This window comes from Triturus cristatus, chromosome 4_2 (genome assembly GCF_964204655.1).
Source record: "Triturus cristatus chromosome 4_2, aTriCri1.1, whole genome shotgun sequence".
NCBI lineage: Eukaryota > Metazoa > Chordata > Amphibia > Caudata > Salamandridae > Triturus > Triturus cristatus.
The window spans coordinates 966,276,485-966,295,921 of record NC_140586.1 but is presented as its reverse complement, the minus strand read 5'-3'; the positions used below and the strand labels follow the sequence as shown (position 1 = coordinate 966,295,921).

Genomic DNA, 19,437 nt, shown 5'->3' with positions numbered 1-19,437 from the left:
GGCCCTTCCAGGGCAGATCTGAGCCAGGAGCAGCAAAGCTGCCCCTCTCTTGAACCCCTCAGAAAGCAAGCTGCTGATGAGGCTGCTGGGAATGCTAGTGGCACCAATAAAATGTATTGGGATGATGGACTCCTATATTCAGAGAGTAGAGACCCTAAGCCTGGTGCTTCTAGGAGGTTGGTAATAACTTGGAAGTTTAGGGGCTTCCTACTGACACTAGCCCATGATATTCCCCTAGCATGACACCTGGACCAAAACAAGACCTGGGAAAGAATTGTTCCTCACTTTCATTGGCCCCACATGTCTGAAGACACTAAGGAGTTTTTTTGCTCCTGTGTAACCTGTCAAGCCAGTGGGAAGGCAGGTGGAACCACAAAGGCCTCCCTGATACCACTACCTGTGGTGGGGGTTCACTTTGAGAGGGTTGGGATTGACATAGTTGGTCCCATGGATCCTCAGACAACATCTGGGCACAGATGTATCCTGGTGGTGGTGGACCATGCCACTAGGTACCCAGAAGCCATTCCACTTAGGACCACTACAGCACCTGTGGTGGCAAGGGTCCTCTTGGGTATATTCTCAAGAGTGGGTTTTCCTAAGGAGGTAGTATCTGACAGGGATGCAAACTTCATGTCCAGTTACTTGACTGCAATGTGGAAGGACTGTGGAGTGAATTACATACTCACCACACCCTATCACCCACAATGCAATGGTTTAGTTGAAAGGTTCAACAAAACTTAAAGGGCATGATCAAAGAACTCCCAGAGAAGCTTAGGCGGAGATAGGACATCCTTTTGCCCTGCCTTTTATTTGCCTACAGGGAGGTGCCTCAAAAGAGGCTTGGTTACAGCCCTTTTGAACTTTTGTTTGGCCATCCTGTTAGGGGACCTTTGTGTCTGGTGATGGAGGGATTGGAGTTACCTCTCAAACCCCCTTAACAGGACATAGTGGACTATGTACTTGGTCTCCGCTCCAGGATAGCTGAGTATATGAAAAATGCAACTAAAAACCTTGAGGCTACAGGAATTGCAAAAGCCTTGGCATGACCAAAAGGCTGTGCTGACTGTTTACCAGCCAGGGCAGAAGGAGTGGGTGTTGGAGCCTGTAGCCCCAGCAGCCCTCAAAGATAAATGGAGTGGCCCCCACACAATTGTTGAACAGAGAGGGGAGGTTACCTACTTCGTAGACCTTGGAATGCCCAGGAGTCCCCATAGGGTGCTCCATGTCAACAGACTAAAACCATATGTTGACAGGGCAGACATGGGCTTGCTCATGGCTACTGATGAGGGACAGGAGGAAGAGAGTGACCCACTCCCTGACCTGCTCTCTCAGAACCCTGATGATGGATCAGTAGATGGTGTGGCCTTGGTGGGCAGCCTCACTGTCCAGCAGCAAACTGACTGCAGAAAACATTTCAGCCAGTTCAGACATATGTTTTCTCTGACTCCAAGTCAGACCACCTGGTGCACTCATGAAGTGGACACTGGGGACAGTCTGCCTGTGAAGAATAAGATGTACAGGCAACCTGATCATGTCTGGGACTGTATCTGGACAGAAGTCCAAAAGATGTTGGATTTGGGAGTCATTTAACCCTCAGATAGCCTTTGGGCTAGTCCAGTAGTCCTGGTGCCTAAACCTCACACCAAAGATGGCAAGAGAGAGATGAGATTTTTTGTGGATTATAGGGGTCTCGATGCAGTCACTAGGACTGATGCCCATCCCATCCCAAGGGCAGATCAGCTGATAGATACATTTGCCTCAGCCAAGTTTCTAAGCTCATTTGACTTGACAGCTGGCTACTGGCAGATCAGACTTGCTGATGATGCAAAGCCAAAGACAGCATTTTCTACCCCTCGTGGGCATTACCAATTTGTGGTGATGCCCTTTAGTTTGAAGAATGCACCTGCCACTTCCCAAAGGTTGGTGAATCAAGTCCTTACAGGCCTGGAAGACTATAGTGCAGCATATCTAGATGATATTGCTGTCTTTAGCTCCACCTGGGGGATCACCTGGTCCACCTAAGGAATGTTGTGGAGGCCCTGCCAAAAGCAGGCCTCACTATCAAGGCTACTAAGTGCCAGATAGGGCAGAGTCAGGTTGTGTACCTGGGCCACCTTGTAGGTGGAGGCCAGGTTCAACCATTGCAGAGCAAAATCCAGACCATAATGGACTGGGTTGCTCCCACTACCCAGACTCAGGTGAGAGCCTTCTTAGGCCTGACTGGGTATTACAGAAGATTTGTAAAAGGTTACTGATCCACTGTGACCCCCTTGAATGACCTTACTTCCAAAAAAATGCCCAAAAGGTTTCAGTGGACAGCTAGCTGTCAAAAGGCGTTTGATGACCTGAATCAGGCCATGTGCACTGCTCCCATTCTGCAAAGCCCTGATTACACCAAGAAGTTCATTGTGCAAACAGATGCATTTGAGTTGGGGTACTCCAAGTGACCCGTGGGCCTTCATTTTGTGATTCCTCTCGAGGTCCCTTTGCGATCCCTAGTCTGTCGACTTGTGGGTCCCTGAGAAGGGTAACTTTACTTTTTTGGGGTTTCCCTGGTTGCTTCTGCCGTACCCTGATTCTCATTGCTTGGGGAGTCCCCAGGACCTTGCTGGTCCGCACCGAAGCATCTTTCTCCTTTCTGCTTTGGTTACTGTTGCCAAGGCTTGTTGTGTCCAATCCGGGCACCGATGCTGCAGCACTCGACATGCTTCGTGGGACAGCTCGAATCCAAATCCTGGTTGTCCTCGACACCTCCTGGACCTCGTGGCTGAAGAGTCAAGCTTCACCTTCTTTACCTGAAAACACCCAACATCGGTGGGCATTCGTCTATCGTGCCCCTGGTCACTGGCAAGTGACCCAGACTCTATCCCCTCTGCTTTCAGGTTCTTCACATCTCCAATCCAGGCTTGGATTTCTTCGGACACTGTGCATCTTCCCGATAGCAGCACATCTACGCCAGCGGCCATTGAAAACGACGACGCAGCCCGAAACCCTTTGACACTTATGCACCCGGCTTCCCTGGTTGGGGTAACTCGAATACTCCAGTGCTCCCGTGGGTGTTGACCATAGAACTGTTTAAGTCCAAGAGGGTTTGGTCGTAGTTCATTCCTAAGTGTCCTTCAACTCTAAAAATCTAACCGCGACTTTCCCCATAGAAGCTAACGGGAGCTCGCAGCTGTGTTCTCACACTGCACACAGCCCCCATGGGTCCCCTGTGTCACTACCTTGGGTGGTTCCTTGGGGTCCCAGCGATTCTACAGGCTCTAGGCCTTGTGTCTAGTCAAGTCGTGGTTCTTATACCACTTTCTTATTATATGGTTTGGTCCGCCCCTAGGGCCTAACGTGTATTGTGCTATTTAACTGTAATATTTTGAAGTGTAACTTATGTGCTTTTGCCTCTAGCCTCATAAAGAGACTAGTAGGGTGTGTTTAGGAATAAATACATATTATATATATATATACCTGGTGTGGTCTCCTTTCATTTAGCCACTCAAGAGATTATAGACTGGTAAAACAAGCTGCTTTACATTCCTTCAAGACTTAGCCTAAAGGCTGCTCTCCATAGCTACCACAAGGATAGCTTTCAATAAAGGTTGTCTTTAACCTATCAAAAATAAGGGGTTGTTTGGACTGGTGCAGGGTGCCCACTTTAATTGGCGGACAGCATATACCAGGCCAACTTCTCACATGGTTCTCATGGATTGTATTCTCGTTTTGACTCTGGGTTTGTTGCTGGTGTGAATTTGGATCTGCAGGGCGTTGGTGTGCAGAATAATGATGTTCAGTATGTGCAAGGAGGAAATGTTGTTCCTCTGGGTCAGGGCCGGATTGGGAACCCACACCAGACCTGACAATTTTGAAGGACCAACTCCTGGCCTCTTTTGGTGCTGGGGGGTGATATAGCAGCACCACAGCAAAACCGGCCCCCAGTAACAAATACGTTTCCCAGCACTGAAGAATTGGCCCCCACTCTTCCAGCCTCCCGGGGAAACACCCGAAGCCCGTTACAGCCAGTCCGGACATGCTTAGGGTAAAGGTTTTACTGACAGTAGCAATTTAGATACCTCAAACACTAATAATGTGCAGAATAAGACATGCTCCTTGCGATGTTTGCAGGAACCTGGGAAACTGGAACATGAATCAGAGGGCACAGAATGGAATGTCACAGCCAATGGTCCCAGCCCACCTGGCCTGTGTGCCGAGCATGCAGAATCAAAGGCACATAAATTGGAACATGCCTTCAGTCCCGAGGGTCCCACAGCCCAATGCAGAATAGAACACCAAATTCTCAACAAATTTAAGATTTCAACAAAATCCTTTTTTGATTAATAATGATTTTCACAACTTGCATCTACACTTGGAGTTTCTACTGGACTGAATCAGACACAAGGACAGTGCCTGAGACGGGAGAAGGATTGCATGCTTGGTGCAGTCCTAGAGGTCACCCAGAGTGGCCCTTTTGTAGAAAAAGTAAATGGGAATCCAGTATCTCTTTTAATCAATAAATGTGCTTCCCGTTCCACAGTCAGACTAACGGGAGCTCCCAAATCACCCTTCTTGGGAAAGGAGTCCGAGTTGTAGGCATTTCTAATAAACAACTAATAAGCTGTCAGAAAATGTTGTTGTACAAATTGGGTCAATGATGAATGGCTACAAACCTAAATTGTGATTAAGATCCAGTTATAATGTTAGGGAATAACCTTGTAAAATGACTTGTGGCTTTTAGGTGAAGAGTCACAATTAAATATTCATTTTGTTGTGCCATGTTTTCATGAACATTCATTGATTGCTGTCATTTTTCCCTTATCATGAACCATGTCAATAATATGTTCTCTCTGTCTAAAAACGTATAAAATGTACTGTTTTGGGATATTTGCTGGAATTGTTTTATTTTATCCTTTTCCTAAAGGCAGACTACATATCAGTCCTCTTACTGATTTTATACTTAGGAACTTTTCCTTGATTTTTAACTAAGCAGATTCTATGTCAGTTTGCCATTTGATATTATAGAAACATGTTTTCTTATTTCTTAGCACACATTTGTTGTTTTGATCTATGTATTGACTTTATAGCTAGAGTTATTTCTGGTTCTGGCTTTTGTAACCATGTTTCTGCCTTCAGTAATTATTTGAAACCTATAATATAGCTTTGTAGCTTGTTGTAGCTCCAAAGGCAAGGGCCTTTACCAAGGGAGCGGTCTTTTAATGGGCAGTATTGCCTGCTACGGCTGACTATAAGGTCATTACACTATTTGCCCCATGAGGGCAGAATGTGTTAATTAATAAAACAACGGTGCCCAGAGACCGAGGGGGTTGAAACACCTCCTGTACTCTGAAACTTTGTTTCACAGTTGTTGCTGTGAATGTTGAAAAGTTAACAGGCGCATGCAGGATCACAGTGGTTAATTGTTGAACATTCACAGCAATAGCTGTGAAAAGAGGCTGAAGTCACCCTTTTGTTTCTCCCTGGACTCGGCTAAACTGCTTTTCATCGTTCAGGTGAGCCGGGGAGATGCAGGAGATGAGCAGACCCCCTCCTTCCGAGACTCTAGTGACACTGTAAGTTGCAGGAGGATGAAGGGGGGTAGGCTCCTCTGTGCCCTGCTGCAGGCTCTATCCTTTGCGAGAGGCAGGGGAAGGAGCAAGGAAGAGGCAGTGAATAAGGACATTGTAATGTTGAGAGCAGCGGGCCTATATCAGGTTTTAGAGGCTGCTGCTGCTCCGTTGTCTTCAATGGAGGTCTCAACATTCCAATGTTCTAAGCTTTGTCTTGTGAAGGATTTATTCCAAATTCTAGTCCTTGGGTCGCCGTCCGATAGGGCTCACAAGACACTGACCCGCTGCATCACACCTTTAGATAATTCATACATAAAAAGCGCCAACACATTGATGCCTTGTTGCTTACATTGCTCAGCATTCGAACTCTGCACCAGCTTGAACTTGAATTTCTGTTGCTCCGAGAGCAAGGTTTCTATAAATATAAGAGTCTGGTTGACTGATTTATGAACGGTGAACAGAATTATGTACATGGTCTGTAAATGGAAAGATTGGGGTTATGAAGACGTGGACTGGGTTGTTAGGGTCTGTTCTCTGAGACTGTGGTTGCACTCTATATTCACAGAGACCTTTTCCAGCCAGGGATCGTGGTTCTTGAACCAAAAAAGTATTTATTTATAACCATAGTTGCTTCACAATGGCCTCCAGAGAACAAGAGATTCTTTTGTTTTGGAAGTTCAGGATGGTTATTTGGAAAATGTGATGGAGTGTGATTGTCGTCTGATGCTCAACCATTTCTTTACTTCCTTTCAAGGTATTCTGGGATGACCAGGCAGTGCAGTGTCGCTGCCACCCTTGGAGGAACAAAAAATAAAATAATTGTCAGGTAAGGATTCCTATAACTCCCAGTTTCCTTTTCCCCTGTTTCTTCTTTCTCTATCCCCTTTCTTGATCTCTGGTTTTTTTTTCTCTTCACTTCAACATTTGACTCCCTCTCTGCACTATTCTTGTTGTTATCAAACTTCTGATAATCACCTGAGCCACATTCCTCCTGGAACACATTGGGAGTGTAGTGCAGGTCCAAATCTTTTTAGGTCAGTTGTCCCCAGCAGTTCCTTAACTATTGGCACATTTGTCTCTTCTTCCAGACCATGTGATACTATCCTCCCTCTGCCTGTTCTTTCGACGTCTTTTCTCTCTGGATCTCACTTCCATCTCTTTACGTCCTCCCATCCTGCCCTTTTCTGTCTTGTCTACTACAGGCAAAAGACACAGTAAATGTGCGTGGACACACATGCACACAGGGCTTGCTTTAGGGTGGTGCGACCGGTGGAACTGCACCTTGTGCTGTCCTTGGGGGCACTGTGTTTAGAAGTAACTTATATGTTTCCAAGCATATGCTGCAGAGTTTCCTTTGCTGGACCCCTGTGGTGAGAGTGGAAGGTAGCCTTTTTTCTCTTTCCTCTGTTTTGTGTTTTTCTTTTCTTGACCCCTTTTTGGTTCCTTTACTGTTGTGCTGTTGAATAAAATGTCCCTTCCTAGATCACTGGAAAAAGGAATGGATTAACAGTCTAGGTGGGCAGGGGAGTAAATAACATCTAATAATTCATTAAAAGAATTACAAAAATCTCACTATGACGCAAGCCGTTGCCACAGAAATTGAAAATTGATAGTGTTGGCTGCTTCTGAGAATCTGTGTTTCTTTCTTAAATATTCACTTCTTTTGCTCTCACATCCTTGATTTCCAGTGATCCCAAGCTCCCGATCCACACTGTTTCACCGCTATCAGAAATGCAACTCAAACTGATTTCCTATCTTGTTTTTGTTAGTACTTTCTTTGTGCAGAGTATAAGGTCACAAATATTTTTTCTTTGTGTTCATTTGCAATTTTTGACTCCATTTCTACAGGTGACAGAAGCATGAACAGAAAAAAGAAGGTTTAAATTTAGTGAAATACAACGAAAAGGATTATTTCAAGGAAAGTTAAAACATTCCCGAGCTCTAGAGAAGACACACATTCTATGTGCCAGGAATGGCGAGGATGTCGTAGCGGAAGAAACTGGCGAATGTGAAAGTTGTCAAATCCCTAAAGTAAAATGACCATAAATGTACATACTTTAGCCTTAGCCGATGGGTGTAAAAAGCATATACTGGAACAGAAAGCTTAAAAGGGGCCAGTGTCACACGATTGATAATACATAAAACCACCCTGGCATGCCCTAATCACCTGCCATTACTTGTATGAACAAATACATTTAACAGGCAAACACTAAACCCCAAGCCCTCATCAGTGCTTTTAAAACTCCTAATTCAAATGTGATAAACTCAAGTCACAAATTCACCGGCATAACTTGGAGAAAAGGAATCCATGAGGAGTCTCTTAATAAACACAAGGGGCTCCTCTGTGAAAGCTTATGAGACAGGTGAGATAGGAGCCTTTAAAGGTAGAAAAATTATCTCCAGGTCAAAACTATACTTAGTTTAAAGCAAATGTTAAGAAGAGCATCTGCAGTGTAGTTTAGAACTTAATGTTGAGTGTAACATAAACAAGAACAGACTCTGGAATCAGATTTAGTCTTAAGATGACATGTATCCAGGAACAGACCCAACTTGGAGAAACAAACAACTCAAATAAGAGCAATGAATGTGAGAACAGCTTTAGTTATCAATCCCACCTCACTGGACATGAGAAAACTAGCCCTGGACGAAAACCCCATCAGTGTCCTGAATGCCAGAAAGGCTTCAGTCACAAATCCTCTTTCATTCAACATGTGAGAATTCACTCTGGGCACAAACGTTATCAGTGCTCTGAGTGTCAAAAAAGATTCAGCCACAAAACCAATCTCACTGCACATGAGAGAATACACACTGGGCAAAAGCCTTTTCTGTGCTCTGAGTGCCAGAAGGGCTTCAGTCACAAATCCTCTCTTATTCAACATGTGAGAATCCACACTGGGCAAAAACCTTATCAGTGCTCTGAATGCCGGAAAAGATTCAGTCAGAAATCCAGCCTTATGGTACATGAAAGGACCCACACAGGGCATAAACCTTATCAGTGTTCTGAATGCCAGAAAAGCTTCAGTCAGAAAAAGACTCTCACTCACCATGAGAGAACCCACACAGGGCACAAACCTTATCAGTGCTTTGAGTGCCAGAAACAATTCAGTCAGAGATCCAGTTTAATTGAACACGAGAGAACTCACACTGGACAAAAACCTTATCAGTGCTCTGAATGCTGGAAAAGCTTTAGTCAGAAATCCAACCTTACTGTGCATGAAAGAACCCACACTGGGCAAAAACCTTATCAGTGCTCTGAATGCCGGGAAAGCTTCAGTCAGAAATCTACTCTTTTACAACATGAGGTAACTCACACTGGACAAAAACCTTATCAGTGCTCTGAATGCTGGAAAAGCTTTAGTCAGAAAGCCAACCTTACTGTGCATGAAAGAACCCACACTGGGCAGAAACCGTATCAGTGCTCTGAATGCCAAAAAAGTTTCTATCACAAGTCCGGTTTAACTCTACATGAGAGAATCCATACTGGGCTCAGACCGTATCAGTGCTCTGAATGCCAGAAAAGCTTCAGTCGGAAAATAACTCTCACTCACCATGAGAGAACTCACACTGGGCACAAACCGTATCAGTGCTCTGAATGCCAAAAAACTTTCTATCAGAGATTCAGTTTAATTGAACATGAGAGAATCCATACGGGGCTCAAACCCTATCAGTGTTCTGAATGCCAGAAAAGCTTCAGACAGAGATCCGGTTTAATTGATCATGAGAGAACCCACACTGGACGAAAACCTTATCAGTGCCCTGGATGCCAGAAAAGTTGCTGTGACAAATCTAGTTTAACTCAACATGAGAGAATCCATACTGGGCTGAAACCCTATCAATGTTCTGAATGCCAGAAAGGTTTCAGTCAGAAAAGAAATCTAACTAGACATGAGAGAACTCACACTGGGGAAAAACCTTTATTAGCTCTCTGAATGCTGGAAAAGTTTCAGGCGGAAATCTGGTCTCACTCAATCTGGGAGAACTTACCTGGAAAAAAACATTGTTATTGTTCTAAATGCCAGGGAAGAGTCTGCTGGAGATTCAGTTTCATTCAACAAGAGAGAACCCACAACGTGAAAGAAAATGATCAGCGCTCTCAATGTGACAAAAACTTCAGTTGTAAATGTAACCTTTCTACATAAGAGAGACAATGTGGTAGAATAAAAGGTGCTCACTGTTAACCCTGGGGGGAGGTTTCAGCATCGCAAATCTTTAATGAAGCAGCCACAAAGACTCCACTCCATTGATTGTTCTACAAACTGAGAAAAGCACACAGCGACGGATGGACATGCTTGAATTAACCTCATCCTTTTGTAACTATTTGTGGTCTCATTCCATTCAGCGTGTTTTGTTCCCTGAGTGTTTATAAGCTATGGAACCAACCCACAAGGTCGAGTAGATCCTGAACTTTGAGGCCACGCCCCCAAGGATCTGTAGTGCATGTAACCTCAAACTTTTTCCAGCCTTAACGAGCCTCACCAGGGAGCTGCAGCAGGAGTCCCTTTGTCGTAGGTTTATATAGGACCAACATCTGTTCTGTGCCACGTAGGGCTGATCATTGAGAAAAACTAAAGTTGATGGATGGACTGGTAGTTAATCTCGGCTACATCCCACCACATCATTCTCTAGTCTTTCTAGCACTCTAGTCTTTGTACCATTATCAGGAGGCAACAGATTATCTCTGAGCATTTGTGACCTCTTACTGAAACCTGCCCTCTTCTGAAAGAAGAGAACTTATGACGGAGCATTCTCTGGTGTTGCACCAAGAATCTGGAACTCACTCCCTCCGAGCATTAGAAGGATCTCGTCCATGTCAGATTTAAAAAAAGAGGCGAAGACTTTTCTTATGAACAAATTCCTCCCATAATAACAGAAGACCAGGCACTATTATGATACTTTCTAGATCATGGACTATGTTAACACAAGTCGATCTCTAGTAATCGTTAGGACGTGTATGTATGTTGTAAGCACAAATGTCTCAATCTCCCAAACTGAATTTTTACGCTTGTTACTGTTGCTTAAAGGTTTGTGTCAAACCTGGCATCGAAAGTTCTAGGCTATGAAATTTTGAAACGCTCTGATACCCTAATAGGGTAATGTCTGCGCTATTTAAAACACGGAATAAATACAAATAAAATAAAATAAAGACAAGGCCAAACATATGCAAGCCATTCTTGGCTCCTCTATAAAGACATTGGGCGTACCCCTACGATTTGATAACTTTTGTTTGAAACAAGAAGGTCCTGAAGAAGGTGGTCTGTATAAGATTCTTTGCCACTGAAACGCGAGTCGACCGCGTTGTATGCGCTTAGCCCACCACAGGGTTAAGGAGACCATGAAACATCCTTTCCCCTTCTGACCGAATTGTGTAAGTGTATGTGGGTTGAATGTTAGCCTGAATGTTGTGGTTATGTATGCATGTTTGTTATTTTTGAGTATTAATATTGTTTAGTAGATAGGGGTCCACTGTTGATTATTATATGCTAATGTATGTAATTTTAGCATGTTTCATGAAATGTGCTTAAAAAGAAAAAAATGTTGTACACAAACTAAATAATTGTTGTTGAAAAATGAGGGTTTTAAGAAAAATGTGTGTTTTTTATATATTGACCAATTAAAAGAAATAAGTAAATATTCGAAATAAAAGAAAGTTGTTTTGAAATAAAATATGGTTTAGAAATTTTTTTGTAATAGCCCTTTTGGAGCAGTTATTGCCCTGGTATAAAGAAATAGAGATCGAGTGGGAGGTATCTCAATAGTTTGTTTTTTGTGATTTTCCCCCTTTTCTCCCAGGCTTCACAATCCCTTAGAGGGGGTTTTCTTTCTCAGCATCCATCCTTGGCTCCACTATATATAGTCCTAATGACTTCTGTTCCGAGGGGACACAGCCTTGTATTAAAAAGATCCACTTTAGCGGCCTCTTTCTATGTTCTTTTTGCTACAAATGAAACCTGCTTCCCATCTGCTGAGGACAGTTTCACTAGCTTTAGAATCACATCAGACACATCCAAGAGAGTCTCACAGATAATCTGAGTTTAAAATTTTTAGTACTACTAAAGAACTACAAAATGCGATTCACAAACTACGTGCGATCGTTCTGCCTCTCCTGTCTTTTTCTCTGTGGCGTTGTCTGTCCGACTGCAGAGTTTCCGCACACGTTAGTATAGTATTTAGTAGTAAATGTGGGAGTGACAGAGGGGGGTGGGTGTAAAATGTGAAATACTTATGCATAAACTGTGATATAACTTTCATTTTTAGCAAGGTATAATTAAATGTGTTATAATTAATTCTCTACGTCACAATTAATAATTATGAATACATAATAAAAATGTTACTTAACTTTTAATTTAGGCTTTAGAAAAACCTGGGCAAAGCTCTCCCTGTGTAAAACATTTAGGGAACATTTTGCAAGTTTATCAAATTTGTAAAAAATGAAATATTTTTATGTTAATTATGAAAATAAATTTATTTTATAACAAATAAAAATGATACAACATAACTTGAAATGTATTTATTTATTTTTTAAACATGTTTATTCAAAGGTTTGTATAAAAAATCCCACTAAAGTAAAATCATTGTTTTTACTTATTATACACTCATGTACAGAGGCCAACCTACCTTACAAAAAATTATGTATAGAATAAATTACAATTAATTATTTAATAGTTACAATCAGTTTTTTTATTAAAAGGTTAACCTATTTTAGCATGAAATAATTATTTTTAAAATATGGGTTATTTTGTAACATTCTTTTGAATCTTTATGCAGTTTTAGAAGGCATTACCAGTGGTTGGCTCTGCGTGGTGCTGCATTTATGTAGCACCACCCATAGTCCATTTTGCTTCAGTAAGTTACATTTGTATATTTTGTGACCCTGGGCGGTGAACTCCGCTCTGCTCGCGGAGTTTGCGGAGTTTTCTGCTCTCCTCATTACGCGCAGCTCGTGGAGTTCCAAAAAACTCTGCTCCGTGGAGCTCGCTGAGTTTTTTCCTCGCTCTCATTCGTCAACATCATGTTGACGAGCGCGAGCGAGGAAATTCCGCCACACGGCGAGATTTTTACTCGTTCACGATCATTAACTTCAAGTTGGAAAACAAACCTCCCGGCGAAATATCTGAACCCGTGGGAGTCAGATTTCTCATTGTGAGTGGTCTTGTAGGCTCACGACCGCTCGCGTTGAGAAACTTCCCGTTCTCATTGAGAAAGGTGCTCCCCGAGTAAAAATCTACTCGAGTGGCAGAAAGGAAAGCAGCGTCCGCTTGTGCTGTGCATGGTGCCATTCACGATGATTGCACAGTGCGGACAAGCATCCGGCACTGCAAATCATCGCAAACTGCATTTTTCTATCGCACTCCGCCGCTTGCGGAGCTCTGCGTAGTGTGGCAGAGTTTTTTTTCTACTTCGCGGAGATTTGCGTAGAGAAACTCCGCGAACGACGCCCAAGGTTAATATTTAGCTCCACATATATTTAAGGGTGTGCAGACGTGCAAGTCCACACTTTTGAGTAACTTTAACATAATGGTGAAGAGCTAAAACTAGCAAAGTTACTCTATGAGCTTCCTTGCACATATAAATTACTCACAGATGTAAGGTACCTTTGTGAATAGCCCTCGAGGTGTCCAACTCGACCTGAGTGTTTCATTTTTGTGGTAACGCTAAAGTGGACGCTGGTACTTGGGCTGTTATTGGAGCGAATGGGATGATCCTTCACGAACACCAGAGCACTCGTCCGATGTGTTCCAGAGACACCAAACGTGTAAAATGTTGTCTTCACAATTGGAAATTACACTTATATAGTGTAATAAGGTAATCCCAATGTTACCCTATGGGAAAGATAGGCCCTGCATTAGTAAAAAAGCAACTTTGTAAATGTTACACTACCAGGACCAATGTTCCCTCTAATTTTTTTCATCTGTGTGCAGCAGTATAAGGTCTCTGTGCGCTGCAACTAAGGCTATGTGCGCCGGGATCCAGACCGCATATGTGGATTCAGCGCCAAATATCACTCCAAACCTTTGCTCAAAAAAGAGAGTGGATTTCCACACATGTAGTGCCACATGAAGTGTCTTAAAGGCAGGTTTTCAATTTAGATATACACAAAATGACATGAGTTGGTTACACAGGGGAGTACACTTTGGATTTAGAAAAGCACAGGACTCCAATGGTGGTATCATAATAAGATTTTACTGAAGATCCTCAGCTCAAGGACTGTTCATAGGTTGGGGAATGTTGGAAGCCTATACAAGCTCACATATATACACAATTACATAACATATTTATAATTAGACGTGCAAGTTACGGAGTAATGTCTGGATATCCCGTCGGAGATAGTTTGTCACCAGTCCAAAAACGAGTCCCCTACAGCAAGTCGTCGAATCAACTTCTGGGTTAAAGTATCTTGTGGTAAAGTCGCAGTCGGGGTATTGAATGCTTTGCAAAGGCTGGTCGCTGTTGAGACTGCGAGGTAAAGGAGGTTTCCTGTGATTAATATTTCTGCTGGAGAGAGATGTTTGTCTGGTACAGAGGGTTAATATGCCTATTACAAAAATGTGTACCACACACATAACAGAACTGTATTTTATGTGGATAGCTCAGTAGGTTACTGCTTTTGTTGTAGAGAACCTTTTGTTACTTGCAGTTCATAAGTTACAATTATGATATAGGACAGTAACCTATGAAGTGTCAAAGAGCTGCTTGCAAACTGCATGGTATAGGTTAAAGAGTTATGTATTTTTCCCTTATCTTTCACTATACTAATGATGGTAAAAAGGGTTGGTTTGGGTAGAAATACATTCTTATTAGTAAAGACAACAGTATGTGGGGTCTTTAGTTTCCTAATTGCGTTCAACGAAGGGCCATCAAATGTATTTCCGTTGATGTTGATCCAGCGCAAGACCGGGTAATAGGGAACAACATGTACCAATATCCTCCCTGCGTCGCAGACCCGATGTCACACTAGCTCATTCACACATGCAGACATTGGTGGGGCCCATAACACCAACTCACACACGTCACTCATTCACGTGTCTCCACACACAGGAGGGATGAGTAATTCAAGCGCTGGACATGTGGGGGGACACCTTATAACCTATAGGGAGAGAAAAGTTATTTTACAAAATATACATCAATGCCCTTCGCCTACAGATCCTTAATCCTAAACATCAAGGCACTCCTCCCACTTGGTCAATGGACCAATTAGTTGGATTGGTTGAGGGTGATTTTAGAACCAGCTAAAACACATTTTAAGACTTCAGAATCTTTCTCTAAATGAAAACTCACAACTCATGATTTTTCGTTAATCAATAATTGTTTATCTAAAATTTTATAATGATTTAAATATGCATTTGTCTCGTCAAAGTTTTGAAAATTTTATATCAAATTTTGAGTAAATCGCAGAATATTATATTTACCTAATCTGGTTATTTGGAGCCCTCTCTCTAATTCATTGGCTCTGCATTGTCAAAATGTTGTCGTAAATCGTCCAAAAGCAGGCCAAAGCTCAAAGTTCTTTGCTCAGCACGTTACAGTCCCAAAGATCGGCAAAGGACCAGAGACGTGCAAGCATCTATCATTGCCCTTGGAAAAAAAAGTTCGCAGTTATCAGATGATCAGGCAGCATCCGGACCCTCAAAGATTCAGGAGAACGCGGACGTCCCTCTCTATTCTACTACTCTTTTAATAATACAATGAAGTAAAGAAGATACAATTTAAAGTTTTAGAACAGTCGCGATTGGCTGGTTGAGATCGTCCGATTCATTTTTAAGGTTCTCAGTACAGTTCGAGGGGTGAGGTCACTGGTTAGTCCAAGAGTCGGCTTGTTCCGGTTTATCGTAAGGTTGATTGTTCTCTTGTCTTGGTAGACCTTCAGTTTTCTGACCTCGTCCGGGTACATGGTAAACAAAGGTCGTGACGAGGTTTTAGGAGATTTCTCGCGCATGCCTAGCTCACTCCATGCCTCATGGGACAGTGGCCACTTCGTCGTGTGGTGACAGCGGCCATATTTGATTTAGGCCCAAATGCCAACTTAAGCGAAACAAACACAAAAGAGTAATTAATACATAGAAATAATGAATCTAATGTTAACCCCTTACTAATCCCTCTATGTGATTGTATTTATCTAGCATATAGCGACATTTAAAGCCATTATATTCACCTTTTCGGTCCTCCTCATGGGGCAACATTACAAAAACAACATATATCATGCAGTATTCTATTACCACATATACTATTGTTATTATGTGTTCAGATTTTAGTTATAAAGATTATTTAGCCATGCAAAATGCAAATCCCACGTGTAATTCAAAATATTAATAATGTTGGTTAATATACATGCAAACTCGTTTAATATTATAGTTAATAGATTATATAATTAGTATTTTCATGCAGAATAGAGGAGGTATACAAAATGTTGTACTACCTGCTCCGTCAATGTCTTCTGGCTGTGGCAGAGTTAATCTTACTTGGTCGCTAAAGTCTTTTAAAAACATAAATTTACAGCAACGGTTCATTTTCCCAAATGTCTGTATTGGCGATCTCAATGGATTCCCGTGGCCTTCACTTGCTTTAGTCGTGTTATCTGGCACAATGTCTGTCTGGGGTTTACATGCGATCTTTTTTTGATTCAATCATTTCTGCGCAGCCTGTTGTCCGATCTTACCGGATTTCATTTTTCCTGTAGACGCCTTGGTTCCCTTGATTAGTCAAGCCTGTATTGCAATCTTAACAATAACAGGAGGCTTAAATGTTTTTGGTATGTTTGGTGTGTCATGGGGGAGCAAGTACTGAGCTCACAAACCTTGTGGGGCCGTCTCAACGAGGTTGTGCTCAACACAGTATGGCTACACTAGCATCCACCTCTACCGCAGCCCCTATTCAGGATTTTTGAGTTCCGAACTTCAATTTCAATTTGGTTCAAGACTGTGCACTGGGCGACAAGCATCTCTGTGCATTTCATGGCAGAACGCTTCAGTAATTCAGTCTCAAGCGATTCAGACGTGAGCACCGTGCTCCAACCCTGAGCACTCCCTGGCTTCCCACAGATGTAGACCTCCGTACCTTCGCCCACTGCACGCCGCTCTCCCAAGATAAACCAAGCTAAAACAGGCGAGGGAGGGAGGCTTAGGAGGAGAACTTCATGGCTTCACAGCCCCTGTAAAAACCTCACTGTATGCCTCTGTTCTCTCCACTTAATGATGCTCTCCGGGGTTGATACGAGTGGGAACTGGGTATAAGAAGGAGGCCCGGAAGATCAGAGGGAGAGCTTAGCCTGCTGAAAGACCTCTGAGGACTGCTAAGAACCGCCGTGTAGGTCTGCTCTGTTGCTGAACCATACCCACAGTCTCCAAGATTTTTTACACTTTTTTTTCACTTTTCCCATTTGCAAGAGTATCATTTGCAACAGAAATGTTTAATAAATTGGCCCAAATATTTATTTTCAGAAAATGAAATAATTTTCATTGATTCATGGAATCTTCCAGAGTGTTTGTGTACTTTTAAAGCCTACGATGTCCAAATTTCTGACTTTGCATGTGCAAAACAAAATTCACAACACTGAAAAGGCATGTGCAAAACAAAATTCACAACACTGACAAGGCAGTACAAGTCACAAACTGATTTCTGATTGGCAACGTTCACATCATCACCCCTTCCTTGCGATCTGCAATGACCGGTATCAATGATTTGTGAAAACCACTGTGGTCACAAATCATTGATTGCAAACCGACACAAGAAATGACCTTTATCCCTGCTTCTGTAGTGCCTCAAGCACAGAAGACACGTGTTTCACATACAGACACTTCTTTTGTGCTCCTTACCACTGGCCTAGTGTAAGCTGTGGTGGGGTGACCTGTGTCTATTCAAGTTCAATGCACCTACATGGAATCTGTGATACCCAGCCATCCATACAGCGCTGGGTTGAGATGCCCACACTCTCCCACAGGCATCCAAATGAGCATTTCACAGAACTCCAGATGCGCCGTCAAACAAATATTGCAATATGAAAAATCACGTTGATTTTGTTCTTTTTCCACTTTGAAAACACCGATGCTCACCACAATCCTATGTTTCATTAACAATGGCAAAAGTCCACTTAAGCACACGGGGCTAAACCAAGTAGGGGTACAAATTAGAACGAAAGGCAGCTGAAGGGTCCGAAGGCCAGAGTCATGTTGACAGTGTTTCTGGTGGATAACAGCAATGCAACAGGGTAAGACTTTAGCACTCAGCTGAATATAAGTTTAGGAGTTACGTCAAACCTTTAAAAAATCTTACCTTTTCTTTGTATGGCAGCCGAGACTTTAAAGTGTTGTGTCACCTCCCCATTCCGGGCTTACCCTCCCTCGATGACTAAAAACATGGCACGCTATATTTTAAACTAAACAGAGTTGGGAACATTTTACGTGTTTCATTTCTGATCACTTAGGTAAGGATGGTAAAGGTCCAATCAAAAGCAGCTATTAAAGATGGATTAAGGCGGCCCAGGCTGGATTAAAACATTATCATGTGATGTGTCTGAAAGGCTGGGAATGCTGGTATGTGCGCCCGAGGAGGCAAAACAGGTGTAGTTGAGGCCGGAGGTCCGTAAACCAGTGTCATTTACAAGAGGAGGGGCGGTCGGTTTCCTAAACCTGCCCAGAGCCTTTCAACTCTAACACCTCGAGATTAAAATAGATTGGAAAGAGATTTAAACAGAAAGTGTTTGTTGCTGTGTTCTGTTGTATTACGAGATGATATGACAATGCATAGAGTCAGGGGTATATGCCTACAAATTCCACGATATAACAAAAATCTCTCTCTGTCTGTCTGTCTCTCCCCCCTCCCCTTACAAAGCACCAGAGGCGCAACTAGAGCCAAATTTCGGGGGTGGGGGGGGTTTGGCTAATTCTTCCAGCAATAGGAAGTGTGGAGACGCAGGGGCTCTAAGAAGGGGTGAAAAATACGACAAAGCTCATTATCGTGCAAATGGTCTTTTAAAGACCCGTGAAGTACTCGGGTGCAGCCTGGGGGTCCACACTCGACAAGGGGGGGCTGAAGCTGAAGCCCTTTGAACACAATGGGCTTTGCGCGCCTGCAACACCATGTCTCTTCCTCTGCCTCCCGCCTGGATTTCGCGCCACTCGCGTTTAGAAACCGGTGGCGCGAACAGTTTCCAAGGGATGTCTCACAGTGTGCGCGCTAAATCCAGGACACTGCGCGCTCCGGGTGACAAATCATGTGCACGCGCCCGCTCACGCACCTTAGTGGGAACAGTGGCCCACACCCATCTGGCCAAACAAAGGATCATTAGGAACCACCAAGGCCTTTCAAAGCAATCGTTTTAGTTTGCATGTACAAAAACATAAATCAATGAAAACTCAAATATTCATTCTACCATGAGTAAAACGTTTGTAATTTAGAAATATAGCCCTCACCCAGGCTTATGCGTGATGTGCTGCTCCAGGACAGGCTTTTTTCTTTGAATTATTTGACTTGTCTTCTTCATACCAATATAAAACAAGCATTTGCATAGCCAATAGGTCTCGCCTTTGAGACCTTATAAATATTTAGCCGTGCAGCATATTATCCTGAGTGCCACATGTACTGTTCTTTCATGTGGAAGCTTTGACAGTGATAGGTACATTATAGCGCTGCATTGAGAAGTACTTAAAACTTTATTTGTGTATAACTGTTAGTCTGAAGTCAGGTATCTGGGAGTGCTTTCATATGCGATAATGAAACAAAAAAGATTTTTAGTGAAATAAGTAATTTGCTTGATAACACAATTTAAGAGAGGAAGACACAATGTGTCCAGGTTTTTCTGTTTAAGTTTGTACAAATCAGTTAATAAATGGGTATCAATGTGTCTTAACTGATGAATCCTGGCTCCAGAAGCGAGTACAGTTGGCTC

The 19,437-nt window shown here is 42.8% G+C and overlaps 1 protein-coding gene across 1 annotated transcript in view; it reads left to right on the top strand.

The window, feature by feature from the left end:
* The window catches only part of LOC146839161 (uncharacterized), an 82,736-nt gene that overhangs the window by 36,035 nt on the left and 27,264 nt on the right, over window positions 1–19,437 (top strand). Inside the window, exons 2-4 of the mRNA XM_085603155.1 lie at window positions 6,310–6,381; window positions 7,404–9,326; window positions 9,411–9,464. Of these exons, the coding sequence (XP_085459281.1) occupies window positions 8,078–9,326; window positions 9,411–9,464 (1,303 nt within the window). The 5' untranslated portion in view covers window positions 6,310–6,381; window positions 7,404–8,077. The remainder of the gene's footprint in view (window positions 1–6,309; window positions 6,382–7,403; window positions 9,327–9,410; window positions 9,465–19,437) is intronic.